Source organism: Dromaius novaehollandiae, chromosome 4, assembly GCF_036370855.1.
Source record: "Dromaius novaehollandiae isolate bDroNov1 chromosome 4, bDroNov1.hap1, whole genome shotgun sequence".
NCBI classification, from domain to species: domain Eukaryota; kingdom Metazoa; phylum Chordata; class Aves; order Casuariiformes; family Dromaiidae; genus Dromaius; species Dromaius novaehollandiae.
The window spans coordinates 26,539,622-26,555,261 of NC_088101.1; the positions used below are offsets into that span (position 1 = coordinate 26,539,622).

Sequence of the window (15,640 nt, forward strand, 5' to 3'; positions counted from 1 at the left end):
TAATCACAGGCAACTTAGTTATTATCAATTAAACCTTAATATCATACTACAAAGTACATACGTACAGAAGTAGAAAGAAATATGTATAGAAACAGAAGGTAATAAACTATGGCACTACTGTCACTAATAGCACTTCAGGCCTCCAGAAGCTAAACACAGTTTTAAAACGACATTAATTTTTTGAGAAGCACAGAGTTTAAAATGCCTAGGAATTAAAACAGTGGTAAATCAAAACAAGCAACTTCATGTCAGTAAAACACTGGTGTCACATCGGCTTAGCTCCAAAAAAAAAAAAAAAAAAAAAAAAGGTGGGACAAAGATTCCCAGCAGACCCCAAGGTTTCAACTATTGCATTTGTTTTAACGACTCCATGAGTTCAAACATGTGTTCATATTTTAATACTTGATAATTACTGTTATGGTAATCAAAACATCATTTAGTGAACTCAGCATACAATATTGAAAATAACATGAGGATAATATTGGAAGCAGATAATTTAGCCTAGCATATGAATACTTGCTCTTATTTATAGAAATGAAAAATTCTCCACAAGATATTTAGTATATAATGCTGCATCCATATGGAAAAAGTTCAGTTTAGAAAAATAGTCAATACAAACCCAAGCCAAAAAGAACATTAAATGTTCTCTCAGATTTGTTATATAGTAAAATTTCATGTATCTATTAGATATCATAACTTGTCACTCAGAATCCATATGAATTTGTATCAACACATACGCTTTCACCAGAAGTAACAAAGCTTTCCAAGGAAAAAAAGACATTTGGGACCCCCCGTCAGTTTAACATTCTGAGTAATTGGTTTCATTATGGGTCAGTTCTTTATTTTTTATTTAAAAGTGTAACATCTTTTAACCATTTTTGAAATGGCAATGGAATTCTTATAAGAAAGTAGCACTTGGATATTATTTAAGGTCCTGTTGCATCACATCCGGTAAGAAGATTGGCCAGCACTGACATAGGGTATATGTACCCATGTGTCACATTAGGAGTTGTGCTAGACAAGCAAAAAACAGTAGCTGACATGGTAATAGGCATTTATCAATTGCCTTGTGGGATAAGGAAGGCCGAAAGTCAGAGCTCTATAGTGAAACAGGAAGTTTCAGGGCTAGTACATATCCCTTTAAAATACTGAAAGGTTTTGACAGGAGACCACTCTATGCTTGTCCTGTTTCTTCAGTTCCTTCCCTAGGCATTCAGCACCGGCCACAGTGACAGGCAAGGGCAGCCAGCGGGTACTTGCACACCTCTGGTGTAAGCCATTACTGCTTCAGGTATTCAAGCAAGTTCCTGGTCCAGTTAAACTGAAGTTTTACCAAGTTTCACTTCATGAGAAATCTCTGAATTGCTCCACTAGCAATTTGCCTAGTAATTCTAAAATTCCCAAACCCTGAATAGTTCCTACAAAAAATGGAAAAAGAAAAAATCTTTCACAAACATATGCCATGAGCCCTTACTGTAAAATTCATACCCTCACTCACCACTGGAAAAAGCTAAACTGAAAGCCTCTTATGGCCAATTTGGCAAGTGTTTGGAAAATAAAATATAAAACAAAAATTGGGAAATGCCCAGAAGATTTTTTAAAAGGTTCCAGGAAGAACTGAGAGCATTGATGCTCAGTTTCAGCAAAGCTAGGGAACAGCAAAATTCTTACTGCGAGTACTACAGTTGCTTTTACCTAACATAACTCACCCCTCAAACTTGCCTGGGTCACTGAAGAAACCAAATCCTTTAGGATATTTGAGTCTGACAGTGCTAATTCAAATAGATGACAGCACCTGCATTTGGGAAACATACATCATTATAGGAAAATTAAGAGGGAAGAGCTACAAAGACATTTTATATGAATTTAAAACACAAATTTTCTATCATACTGTACAAGCAACACCTCACAATTAGCATTATTAGGATCCGTGCAAATCTAGGTTTACAGTATGGGGCTCAAGTCAGCTAAGCATTAAAAGCCTGTGACTAAACCAAGAAAACAAGATAGCCCTACAAACTCTGTTTTCTTACTGTGAATGGCTCATGTTGAATCATCTTGCTTGGCCAGATAATGCTTGCACAAATTATAAGACAATGAATTAAGCTCCACAAATGGAAGGCAAAATCTTCACAATTAGTTGGGGAGAACAGTTGAAGCGAATGAAATGGGGTTGGTTGCCTCTCACACCAGCTACACAGAAGCTCGTCTGTTTTGAGAATTCACTACATCTTTGAGTGTGGGTGCTCTACCCACAACACTGGTCACCTGCTGAGAGCTTGCAATGAATTACGTTACATTATAATTGGATTTTCCGTAGGCACTGCATTAGCATTTTCCGTGATCTCACCCTTATTAGCCAAATCACTAATCAGGAGTAGTGCAGTTATATTGTTTGCTAGTTAAACTGTCTGCTGCAATAGTGTCTGCCAGCCAACTCCATATTCATGCAGAGATAAAACTCGTATCTCTAATGGAGACTTGGGAGTTTATTCTGTTGCTAATGCTGCTGTCAAATTCCAAAAAGCAATTTCTCCCTGGAGACTAGTTCACTTGGTCCTTTACTCACGTTCTTGATTTCGCATTACAAGTTAGGAGTGCTCCGTTTCTTTGATCAGTGCAGGCAAAAGCAGCATTGCTGAGAAGTTTAACAGCACAAAAATTCTTTCCCATGGACTGTTCCCCATTGTGTCCAAAATCAAATGTTGAAAATGTTTAATCCTTTGAGGTTATTATTTAAATGGAGAGGCCTTTGTATGTTTATGGGAATGGAAGTACCTGTTCTAAAGGCAGAAATCATACATGCAGACAATCTCTGGTCACTCTGTCTTTGTACAGGTGTTTTTAATGGAACTTTAAACTCTCATTAACTACCTCTGAGTTATCAAGAAAGTACAGGGGACATTTCACAGGGCTTTCTCCTTCTGGTGCAAAAGTCTTGGTTCCTTCTTTCAAGTGGGATTCCAGTTGGTTCTGGTACCTACCTTCCAATAACTATCCTGTTAAAAGCCTGAAGGGAAGAGACAATCCTGCAAGCAGATTATCAGGCAATGTTTACTGAGCATCCACCACCATGACTTCTGAAAAGTTTCATAGTCTAAATACAGGTCCATTTAGAAACCCAGGTTTTATTCTCGGATTACTGGTCAACCAACTATGTTCAGATTCACTACAATCGAATTCTTTACTAGAATCGTCTGGAAATATAAAGCCATTTTCACTGAGAAGTTAAACCCGTGAAATATTTCTATTAACATTCTATTGATACAAATAAGTACACAGAAAAAAATCTGATTATGTTTTTCATGCAATTTTGGAGCCAAATCAAAAACAGAGCTGGCCTTGACTCAAAATGGGAGTAGGTACCTTTTATCTGGCATGGCATCTGTAGTACCCTGAATACAATTATAGAAGTGTGTTTAAACAGTAAAGCAGATTTCCTTTTTTACCAAACAACCAAGAAAAAAAGTAGAGAATTCAAGATGGCACATCAACAAATCATTCCCAGGAATCAAATAAAAAGGGCTGTAATTTTCAAACAAAAAATATCACAACATTATTGGGCTTAAAGCTCTTGAATTCAAAACAGATGTGACAGTCTCTGAATCCCCAGCAATAGCTGCATCTTTTATCACAAGGCATTTTAATAGATTCTCATAGCCAACACAAACAGCATCTTCAGAACAAAGGGCAGTAACACTTCCCAGCAGAGTTTAACTGGATCCTGTGTCTCGCTAGCCTGAATGATCTGCTTTTCTATTATCCTCGCAAGGATTTCACCAGGCATAAATAATATGCACTGCAGAGATAAGAAGCTAGGGGCAAAAAACAGAACAAAACAAAATAATGAAGTTGCAAGACTAGTTGGCAGCCTTTGGTCTACGCTTCTCCAGGTCATAAGCTGTCAGGGATGGGCTCCTTTCTCTGAGGATGTATCTGCAAGTAAATCAATACAAATTATTTTGGCATTGAGAAGTACAACTCTCTTATGATTAACTTCCCCCTATTTTCTGCTTTTTTTCTCCCTCTTTTTGCAGTCAATGTTTTAACATCATTGCAAGCCTGCAATCAGTGCAACACAAATTACAGCAAGTATGAAGAAGCAAAAGAAGGTAGGGATATCACACAATGAGCCAGTAGTCTCCATGTATCTCTTTACCATGATCTATCCTGAGGATACTTGATATGGAGCAAACAGTAGGGTCTAATAAGCAAAAGCCCCCATGTAATCCTAGACCTCTAAAAAGAATGGCTGACATTCAGGACAGCTCATTAAGTGTAGATTAACATTAGCTGCACCCAAGAGAGCAGATAAGGAGTGACACACGGAAGAATTAAGTAGTACTACCTACTGTTGATTATGTGTCTGTGGTTCAAACATGTATTTGATAGTAACTCACCTGAGCTAGGAAAACAAAATATAATTGAAGAAAGGAAATACACCATTGCCAATCTAACACACCCTTCCTTCCTGAAGTCTCAAAAGAAATTCTTGATATGCTGTAACATGTCACTACTAACATAGGCACACAGACACACCACACAAGCGCACAGAGTACTTCGCTCACAAGAGAAACAGTAAGAGAGAAATATTTCCACCAGTATTCTGAATTTGCCTAAGAGAATTGCTCTGCAGCTACTACACAGTAACCCCATCATTCACTTCTGAATGCACCGTGCTGATGATATCCAAATGTATGATTATGAAAGAAAATTTGATCCAAAACGTCCACACTTGTAGCAAGTGGTAGTACCACATGAATTACTAATTTTGGTGACATCTTTTTCTTTGCACGTAGTATCTAGAGATACAATTCATGTTATTTGTCCACGAAAGCCAGGAAAAGCACCGATCAGCAGACTCGTTCTTTGTTCATGACAGAGATAGACAAAGTGATAGAAAAAGGCAGATATTTATGTATGTGTATATATATGTGTGTATATATATACACACACATACATAAAATAGGAAGATTTTCCACAGTTCACATATCCATTGGACTACTACATGCTTATACCATGCCACACATCTCAATCTTGATTTCCACAGAATTATTTAGAAAATAAAGCTTTTCCAAAGCAACCAAAGATTTGATAGAAGTATGAACAGGTATACTTAGGCCCTGTAACTCCAGTTTTGCAATTACAGAATTCCAGATAAGTCTGATCATTTACTTTATGAAAACTCCTTCTGTTTATTCTCAACTTCCAAATTACAAAGCTGCGGTATCAGCATTGACTGCCATAGAAATGAATATGTAACAAAAATGAGCAGTGGTTTTCAGGAAGCAAGTAGTAAGAACAACACACCATTCTGGTGCTGATTTTCCAACATCTTCTCTCTTTTCACTTCTGTCTTTTCATGAAAAGAGAACCCCAGTCCTTCCCCTGCCAGAATGGGGTCAGTAGTATCCCATTGCAGAAGTTTGAATCAACATAACAAATGCAGAGCCAGGTTAATTTCATTTCAAATTAATAGCCCCCTATAACAGAAGAGAGGGTGAAACAAAACTTTTCTAGCTAAGAACAGGTTTCCAAGTTTCACACCAAATGTCAGTATTCATACAACAGTATAATTTGAAAAAAGTGAGGAACTTCGATATTCAGACACCTCAGGCAGCACTGCAGCAGGGGTAACCTGCAATTATTTTTGTTTCTTCCCAGTCCTGAGGGCCCCTGGGTTTCATGCCATCTTTGGGACACACTGAAGTCACCCTTCTTATGGACCTAATTATGCCAGGATGCCGCTGGCCCCAAAAGTTTTTGTCCAGCTGGTACAAACCAGCAGATACCACAACATTGCAGGCATGGTCTATCACAGAGGAAGGCAAATATGATATATACCATGTAGTTCTCATAAACAATCTGTCTCACCTAAGCAAACATTAACCATTAAGATCACCTTCTGGATATTTTGCAATAGGAGATGGTTTCAGAACCCAGCACAGAATACTTTTATACTTAAAATATGTAAAACAGGCAAAGGAATTTAGACTCTCTGTATAACCAGGATAAGCAGAACTCAGCAACTACTTTAACGAGCAAGTGAGATGGAACTAATTTTTACATCTCTCCCTTAGATAATCAATGAGGAACTAAAGATATTTCCAAATACTAGATGCAGGCTTCATCAAGTCAGCAGGAAAGAGAATGAGCTAATCAAAACAGTCACCATGTAACCTATCACTAGAATGCCACAATTAACGTTGCCTTCATAGCAGAGAACTCCAAGTTCCCTTAAATGCCTTGATTCTTCCCTACGTTTGTTTCTCAAAGGAAAAAAAAAAAAAAAACAAAAACTTGCCAGAGTGTTTGAAGCTTTTAGAAATCTAAATGTCTACTGAAAACAAAGCAAGATATAGGTAAATCTTCTTGTTTCATAGAAATAAATTCATACTGTTGTTTAAACTACATATCCTGTTCCTCTTTGTCTAATACTCTGGAAAACTACATAATTTTCTGTGATCTGTAGCTCAACTTTATTTTTGCCTTTCAAAAAAAAAGGCAAGTTCTTATGCTTCTAGAGTTAGAAACTGTGTGTGCTGAGTGGCCTTTTTATTGCTTTGCAGTGGCAGAAACCAAGTTGGATCAGTAAGAATCCTAAAAATAATCAAATTTTCACTCCCAGTGGGACAGTAAGCTGCTAATTAAATACCTGTCTTAACTAGTATGGAGTACAGATGATTTCCAATGTAATGTATGCAGTGAGGGCAAGCTAATACCACAAATGTTTAGTGTCTCCTCCCCCCCACTGGAAAATTAAGATGTGAGTTTATTACGTTTTTTCTATCTGGTTTTCATTTAAGACCTCCATAAACCTTTTTTTTTGCAGCTTTTCATTCCTCCCTCTTCTCCCCGCCCCACACCAACTATCATTATTTTCAGTGGAAAACAACACACTTCCCCCTCTTCTTCCAATTGGCTGTAATTATAACAATATTAGCAGTAAAGTAGGTACCTTGAGGGCAAAAATCTGGAAAGCAGCAGAGCGTGGAAGAGAACAAGAGACAATATTATAATGAAAGTAACATCATGCTTCTTAAAGTGCTTATGTCAGCATCCCTAGGGCTTCACAGGTTGAGTGCTGCTCTTCCTAGCTGTGCCAAGACAAGCTGGTCACACCAGCTGGCCTGACCTGTCTCTCACAGCCTTCCACCAGAGCTACCCCTCGAGCTGAGAGAGAGTGCAAAGGCTAAGTTTTGGCTTCTCCCTGTGCCTAGCATAACTGTTCAAAGTCAAAATGTACAGTTTAGGTCAAAGAAATTCAGTAGTTGTATCAAATATTCTGAAGGGATAACTGTAGTTCTTGAATACATGTATTGAGATCAGTAACTGCTTCTGCCAAAAAAACAAATACAGTAAGATTAATTTTGGAAGTGAAAGAGGCAATACATGCCAGCACTTACGGCATGCAAAAGGTTCTTGTTTTCTGTAAGCTTTGAGCAATAAACCTCTTTTCCAGATAATTTTTGATTAAAAGAATTCAGGGTTCAGGGAAAATCTCCAAAAATCAATCTTTTTTCAACTGTCTTTTCAATTTTGCGCAGTTGGATAAGGAAGGAAGTCAACACTGCTTGCCAGATAAAGTGACATTAAGTACATTTGCTGGAATTCTTTAGGCTTTGCTCCAAAGAAAGAAAGAAAGAAAGAACGAACAGAAAGTAATTCCAGCTATGCTGAGTGATAAGAGCACAGAGAGACTGAGGAGCTGATTTCCCTCCAAGAAATAATATCAGCATAGCTGGTAGAACAAGGCTAAGCTGGAAAAATTTGAGCACATCTTCGGACTAGGTTTTCTGCATAGCAAAGTATATGGGGAGGGACCATGCCCAGGGGCAAGAAGGAAGAATTATCCTGTTAGAAATATTCTGCTGGCGCAGTGAGACAACATCTCCCTTCTTCCTTAAACTCTGTCTTCCATCATTTACCTTTATACATTGCCCTTCTCTCTTCATCGTGACCTTCAAAGAACCTCCTTTTTGCTTGGTTTCCCTATGAGGACTACCTGAATGCTCTTTCCCTGGCAGCCTGATCACTATTGCAGTCCATCTTTGGAGCACAGCTGGACACGCTTCCACACAAAATGTTCCCATCCATCTCTTTGTCTGCTTTCAGCTAAAGTATTTCATGTACGAAAAAATCAATAAACCTGAATACAGCCCACACTCTTCAGTTTGCAACTGCCTGTTGAATATTTCTGGATTCAGTTCAGATTCCAGTGGTGGAGTGGAGAACTGACCTCTTCACGAGACTGCAGCATGAAAACACAGGGAGAGCAGCAGGTAAAGAGGACGCAAGTTAATCCCTTAGCTTCCTGTGGCTATGCAAAGCATTCAGATGATGTATAACTTAATCCTGCAGCGCAGCATGGCATGAAAGCCACCCCCCAGCCCATGGACATGCCCTCAGACCGCGTTCCACTGCAAATGTGCAAGGGCATGTAATATGTCAACTCATTAAACACACTGTGAAGGAGAGAAATCTTCTCTTTTCCTTTTTTGAAAATTATATTCTGTGTGATTAGTAACTCTCCCTTGTCTTGCGCAACCCCTGGCAGCTCAAAGTGTCTCCAAGTTTCCATGCTTACCAATGGAGAGGCTGTGTTTTTTAACCTATGGAGCCTAAGGAACTTTGGGTTTCTTCAGTCCCAAAGCCACATAACTGATGGATTCTTTGTTAATATTTAAGTAAACTCCCCAAAGCCCTAGACATGATTTTATAAAACAAGTTGGGTGGTCAATATAAAGTAGCCAGAAAATGATTGCAAAAGAAAGCTTGATTTATGCCAGCACAGATCTTTATCACAAACTCTTGCAGCAAAGGTAGCATCCTTTCATGGCAAGCTTGTGCTGCAGTGTCCTGTTCCACTAGGCAAGCAGCTTTTAAGGAGCCCAAAATTAAACTGAACCATCTCTTATTCTGCCCCTGTTAGGCAATGTGTTCATCTTGTGTGGAGAATTAGAAGTATTATCAGCCAGGCCTCTCACTGATGTTTGAAAATGCTTTCATTTTCTGGAACTCTTTTCCAGGACATTTTGTGACAAGAAGCTGTTCTCTCTGTTTCTGGCCTTGCTATGTGAAGTCTCACTTCTCTCATTTTAACTAAGCAAGTGCAGTTCAATTATGGTATACTCTGCTTGAAGTTCCTCCTCCAACCCCTTATTATGGTTTCACCTTAAATTTGGAGGTCTCAAGTCCTCTCTTCTGCTAGGAGTCCGTATTTTAGTTATTTTTCTCTAAAGGTTCCCATTTTCCCCGATTCATTTCCTCCTTCAGGAAACACACATACATTGTCTTTTGCTAGCTTAAGAGTTCTTTACTGCCCCAATTTTGATAGGTTGAAGTGTTCCTTGTTTTGTATTTTGAGACTGACTGTTCTCTCTTTGGGGAGAACTAACTTCTAGTCAAAAAAGGCATTTCAAAAAAAAAAAAAGTGGGCAACTACAGACAAGGAAAAAAAAAAAAAAAAAAGGATAACAGTATTTAAATCTTAATTACCCAAACTGAATATAAAGAAAAGCCAAGCCTTACCCACAGAATCCAGTCATGGGCCCCAGAATGTCTACAGATAGCCAGCAGTTTTTATTTTACTTATTTATGCATATGTACAAGTAAAAATTGTAAGTAAATGCAAGCATAAAATGCATACCAAAAAAACTACTTGTGTTTGGACACCTGCACATATTCACACATGCACACACACTCCTAACAGCAAATCCACATGCTATACTTGAGTTAAGGAGGGGATAAGATACTTCAGCGTGCTGTTGCACCAAGCTCTAAACTCTGTTCAGGGACTGTCAATGCTGACATGATTTCAAGGCTGAAGACTGGTCTCCCCAGTCTCGGCAGTCAGACTGTGGCTTCTCTGGGAATAACTAGCTCTCTTTATAGAGTATCTTTATCCTTAAGTACTGCAAGGCCTATATGAAAGGAAGACCCTTCTTTTCATCAGGATTAAATCCTTAAATGGCCCATAGATACTTAGCTGTAAAACACAGAGACAGATCACTAAAATAAGTTCTTCAGGATTAAGTATTGCAAGGCCTACAGACCCTTTTCAGCAGGATTAAATGCTTAAGTGTCCTGTAGATTCTTAGCTGTAAAATACAGAGAGAGACAGATTACTAAAACCAACAAGAAGTGTAGAGTAGCTCTGAGGTGTTTTAGTTGAAGCACCAAGGACTGCACAGTCCATTGCTGAACCTCACTTCACTGAAACACTTCGGTGAAAGGAGTTGATGTAACCCTGTTTAAATAAGAAGTGATGTTCAGCATTCCAAAATCCAAAGGTTTTTTTTCATAAAGCCGCTTTTCATAGCTGTAATCTTAGCTGCTTTCTCCCTTGAGCTCCACTTTATTCACAAAGCTAAACTGCAAGAATTTCATTTAGACAATTATCACGTGTCGCTACTGTGGAGCATTGCTTGTTCATTTTCATTTTGGAAAGAAAGGCTTAATGGAAAAAAGGGTAGAGAAGTTTTTGAGGTTTTTTTTTTCACCTGTTCCTCTCATCTTTCCTGGATGCTGAAGTCTTTTCCAGTCTAATTAGAAAGGGCTCCAAACCAGAAAAGCACCAGATCTAAACCATCACCCCATTGTAAAAGTTCAGAGCTAGAGACAACACTGTTTCTCAGGTCTGTGCATAAGTGATCCTCTGTCTACTACCAAAACACAGGTATGTGGGGAAAATAAGAGACTGGCATAGAAACCTTGGAAAATAACGGATGGGGTGATCCTCTGTCTACTACCAAAACACAGGTATGTGGGGAAAATAAGAGACTGGCATAGAAACCTTGGAAAATAACGGATGGGGCAGGGAGAAAAAAGTAGGATCAATCACATTTCTGTGGCAGTTTTAAAAGTATTTCAGTAATTATCCTATTTCTGTGGTAATATAGTAAAAGGTGCGTTTCTTACAGCAAATAAAAAGACAAAGCAGTTTGGTTTTTAAACCAGGCTTCACAGAAGCAGCAGGCCTTTAATGAAGCCTTCTTCAAAGCTTGAAGCTAAAAAAAAAAAAAAAGCAGTGCCAGTCACACCAAGAGTACAGTAATGGCTACATGAGAAGCAGAAAACATGAAATTACAGCTAGCAATATTAATAGAGCATTGTTTAAGGACATGGAAGTAGCAGCAATGTGAACAGAAGCTAGATTCATAGTGGGTTTTTTTGTTTTAAGTGTATAATTACCTTTATTCTTTCCCTCCGACAGTTTCCACAGCCTTTTGGCATGAAATGATCTTTCTGATATCAAGGGAGTGTTCACACTACACAACTTCAGGCACCTTTTTTTGATGCCTAAGAACCTCTCACTGGAGACTGCTAAAAGATCACTCGGAGCATGCAGGCCCCTAACTGCACATGGACAGATCTGTCCTCCTCAGAGGAGAAAATCCAACCCTCTGCATGCCATGAAGAAAAATAGATATGGGTTACAAAGCTGTGGCTTAAGTTTGAATGCCAACTCAAATGGTCTGAACTGCCTTTGGACACTTCCTTCACGCTGGTTATAGGGGAACCTGAAGATGCTAAGTTAGATGCCTAAAGAATTTGGTACAAATATATTCCTGTCATGCAAAGGCATGTGTTGGGGGAGAAGGTGACCACAGACTAGCTGTGGCCACACAAAGCTGCACAAAAAAGCTATGAATCCTTCCTTGATGACATATGACTTTGCAGTCCCAATGGCATTTATAGCAAACTAGATACTGAGTCCTTGGCCCACAGCTAACTAGAGTCAGTGTAGAGGCTCTCACAAGATTGCAGTGATCTTTAAAACAGGTTTTCATATTTCATTTGTGTTCAATTCTAATGTTACAGTCTGCGACCCATGTTTTGTAATTATTCCTTAAACAAAATACCCATTGTCAAAGGGAAATTTGTTCAGATAAGGAAAACTAAAGGTTTTACCCTAAAAACAATCTATGGAACTAGTAATTCTAAAAGAGACTTCCTCATGCCTAAAAGTTACTCCAATAGTGTTTAGTTTTTCAATAATGAAGCCCTAGCTCAGAAGAGCAAAGATTTAATGGTCAGTTTATCATCTAATGAGAAAATGAAAGCTGAGAAATGAGACTCAGGAATGCTGCTAAGCATACTAGCTGATTTAAACCCAGCATTGTAATTAACGCTAGTCCAAAATAGAACAAAGAAATGGAAAGAATATTAAGAATACTTTCATCATGTATTCATGGAGTTTCTATCTTTGAAATCTTGCTCAAAATAAATGTCATAAATATAGATTTAACATAAGTTACTATATATAATACATAACTAAATCCAGTCTAGTACATTTGAATTTATAGTAGAACTTTTCTGTGATCAATGGCTAATACAATCTCTGTTTTATCAACAAAGAAATAAATATGAGCCCCGAAGATCTTAACACAGACATACTACACACTGCTGTACTACGGGACTACTTGAAAATTCCTCTTAATGGGGACTGAAGAAGAAAGCAAAGGGAAAAATCTATGAATTTCCAACACACTATTCCATTCAGGAGGAGGTGTTCACATGTTCTGGACAAGGAACAATAAGATAAAGACAGCACATGGATTTTAAAGAGTGTTTTTAGGGAGCCACAAGTAAAGCCATATAATGAAGCAGAGTAAAAGAACTGTCTTTTCTCCAGATCCTGTAAGTGTACTGCCCTGGACCACATCTGCAAGTGGTTGCTGAACTTGTTTCATGCACTGTTATAAACATCCTCTCAGTATTTTCTGGTGCAGTAAGTCACCCTGAGTTTAAGTATGAGGAACTACAAAACTAATCTTCTGTCCACTCCTCCAAGCACAGCATTACTTTCCCTACAACCACATCAGAGCCTTCCAAACAGTTCCAAGTAATTTTAGGAAGCTAGTGCCCTACTTCAAGGTGAGGTTCTACTCCAAAAAACTACATTCCCACCCTATCCTCTTTTCTGTGTGAATGTGGTGGACAACAAATGACTGCAGAGTTTCTCTGTAGCCATCTTTTTTTTGTGGATGTTACAAGGTAGTCTCTCTGCTATGACATATGGTACCCACTCACACTATGAAATGGCACACGTATGGAGTGCGTACAGTCACTCATGTGGTGCACATGGTCACAGACTTTGCTGGTCCCCTTGCACAGCACAGGATGGTGTATTATTCATTTGCGATGGTATCTCTATAAAAAAGGGCCATAAAACATGATAATACAGCAAAATGCAAAGCTTTAGATGCCATCATTCTTAACTCCTTTTGAGAGAAAAGGAGTGGTTTAGGGGAGTTTCTGAAGGGGAAGATTGGGAGGAAGGATTCCCACCCGGAACAACATCCCTTCTTTCTTGTTCTCTCTAGCATCTGTCGTTAGAACGGCCTGAACCAATTACTTTGAAATACCCAAGGACTTCGCAGGATTTCAAATCCAGGTGCAAGTATTAAATACGCCTGGTTTTCAACAGACAGTTTGCACTTATCTATTTAAATGGTTTTGTTTTCAGACCTGGCACCTTAAATGATCAGGGCAGATCAAGCAATGGGCATTTTTTCTTTAAAGTGAAACAACGTCTTAAAGTCTATGTTTTGTTACCAAGGACTTCTCCTAAAATTTGACCCACCTTGGCTCCCAAGTTCAGCACATCATTAAATTTAGCCCAATTAGTTCCTGTTGCTTAGGAGCAACAGATGCTGTAACACCAGCTCTGAGAATATCCTTTCTTTCGGACTCTTACTAGGTGCTTAATGAGGCATTGATTTGATCCTATAATATATCATAGGCATATTTCAAGAATTGCAATGAAGTTTAAAGCCATAACATAGATGGCATCACAATAGAACCCTCACTTATGTTGCATATATCCCAAAGTCAGCTCTCTGAAGCAAAATTATTAAGTAAACACTCAACTGAGGAATAGGAAAGTTTAGTATATCTCCCTCAAAGGCCCCCATTAAAAAAAAGCACATTTAAAATATGCTCTGTACAGCTGTTGTCTTACCATTTGCCTTGTGCTGCACATCTGGCGGAAACTGGTCAGGAACATACCACTGATAGTCTGGCTGCACAGAACAATAAAACATTATTACAGCAATATGGACTTCATAGACACTTCAAACAAAAGAATAGTGACATGTTAAAAAAAATCATACTGTGAAGTTTTTTTATTAGTCATACAAAAGTAGTTTACAAAAATCTTACATTTGGCTTTAAATTTCCACTGATCGAGTTTTTCAGCTTGCTTTTTTTTTTAAAATGACATGTGGCTTAGATGTTACGCTCAAAAATATTGGTATAAACCTTTCTAGATCCCACAAATCAAAACAAACTAACAGAAACCAATCAGATTTTAAAAGGGCTTTATAGTGTATTGTGGCTAAGGAATGAGGAGACAGGGAGAAACAAAATGCAGAGATACTGTCAGACGTCACATTTTTAACTGGCTCCATCCTACTTAAGGAGCCCAGAGAAACCTGGTATGCATTGATCTGACAGGTGAAGCTGTTCCAGTTTGAATACATGCGTAACAGTTTTTCGGTATCATAAAAATAGTCCTTTGAAAAAGGTCTCTCTATTCCTCCCCTTCCCACAAATGAGCACTAGTGTTACAATTACATGAGTTGATATCAAGCAACTTCTTGGAAACACTGTGGGATGGGAACATTCCCAATCTTTCTTAGAAGACGAAGTACTGGGAAGGTCATGTCCACATAAATGTATTTTTGTCTAGTGAAATCCTTCATGATTAGCAACAGTGAGGAAGAAAGAAATATTGCACTATAGCTTATACACTGTGATAAATGAGTAGAAAGTTACCCTAGAGAAAACAATTTTTTTTAGGACCAACAAATTCACTTAAAGCTGCATTAAGCTGTCTATCTGATTTGAAAGGTACATGCGATTACAAGTAATTGCTGCTTTAAATTAGTTAAACTGGGGAGAGAATTCCTGTTTTGCAGAAATCACTGGCAAAATCCTGAGTAATCCCAAGGAGACTCATGGATTTCAACTCATAGGGAAGAAATCTCATTGATCTCTGAAGAAGTTTTGCCTAAATTAAGATGGCAGGGTGTGGCTGTACATAAAACAGATTTAAGCTTCATGCATGTTGTCCTTGGTGGTTACATAAAAATAATCAACATTATACACTGTCAGGTAAAAGGAACTGTCCCCTTTTCACTGAAATCATACCATTCACAAGAATTAACTAATTATGTGCTTGCAGGCAGACAAAATAGGCTTTGATACAAAACACTTAAGATCATGCTTTACTTTAAGCACAGGTAGTTTCTGCACTGATGGCTCAAAACACACTTATTTGCATTGCTTTTTTGAGTTTCCATTGAATCTTCTGTTCTTTAATCTACTCTTCCCTTTCATACATACTTATAAAATGCAAACTTGAAAGAAATTCAAAGACAGAAGAGATGTATTTCATGTCAGACTAAACAAAACACTTCTATGGCAAAAACTTCTATGGTAAAAAAAACCTAAAAGGTGCAAGATATAAAAAGAATGAAAAAGCAAAAACACAGACTAAATACATGCAATTACATATGTTAACTCAGGACACTCATTAAATCCTAACATCTTTCTTCATTGCTGACAAATTGCTCAGCTCAGGGAGTTATCAAAAGCTCAGAGCAGCAGTGCTACACTTGCACAGGCAAAGAAT

General features: G+C 38.2%; 1 protein-coding gene across 4 annotated transcripts in view; it reads right to left on the reverse strand.

Moving 5' to 3' along the window:
* Nucleotides 1-3,108: 3,108 nt before the first annotated feature.
* Nucleotides 3,109-15,640, reverse strand: part of TNIP3 (TNFAIP3 interacting protein 3) — a 58,077-nt gene continuing 45,545 nt past the window's right edge. For all 4 annotated transcript variants that reach the window (XM_064510648.1, XM_064510650.1, XM_064510649.1 and 1 more), the window contains 2 exons: nt 13,967-14,027; nt 3,109-3,936 (listed from right to left, as the gene is read on the reverse strand). In XM_064510648.1, the coding sequence (XP_064366718.1) occupies nt 3,905-3,936; nt 13,967-14,027 (93 nt within the window). In that variant the 3' untranslated portion in view covers nt 3,109-3,904. The remainder of the gene's footprint in view (nt 3,937-13,966; nt 14,028-15,640) is intronic.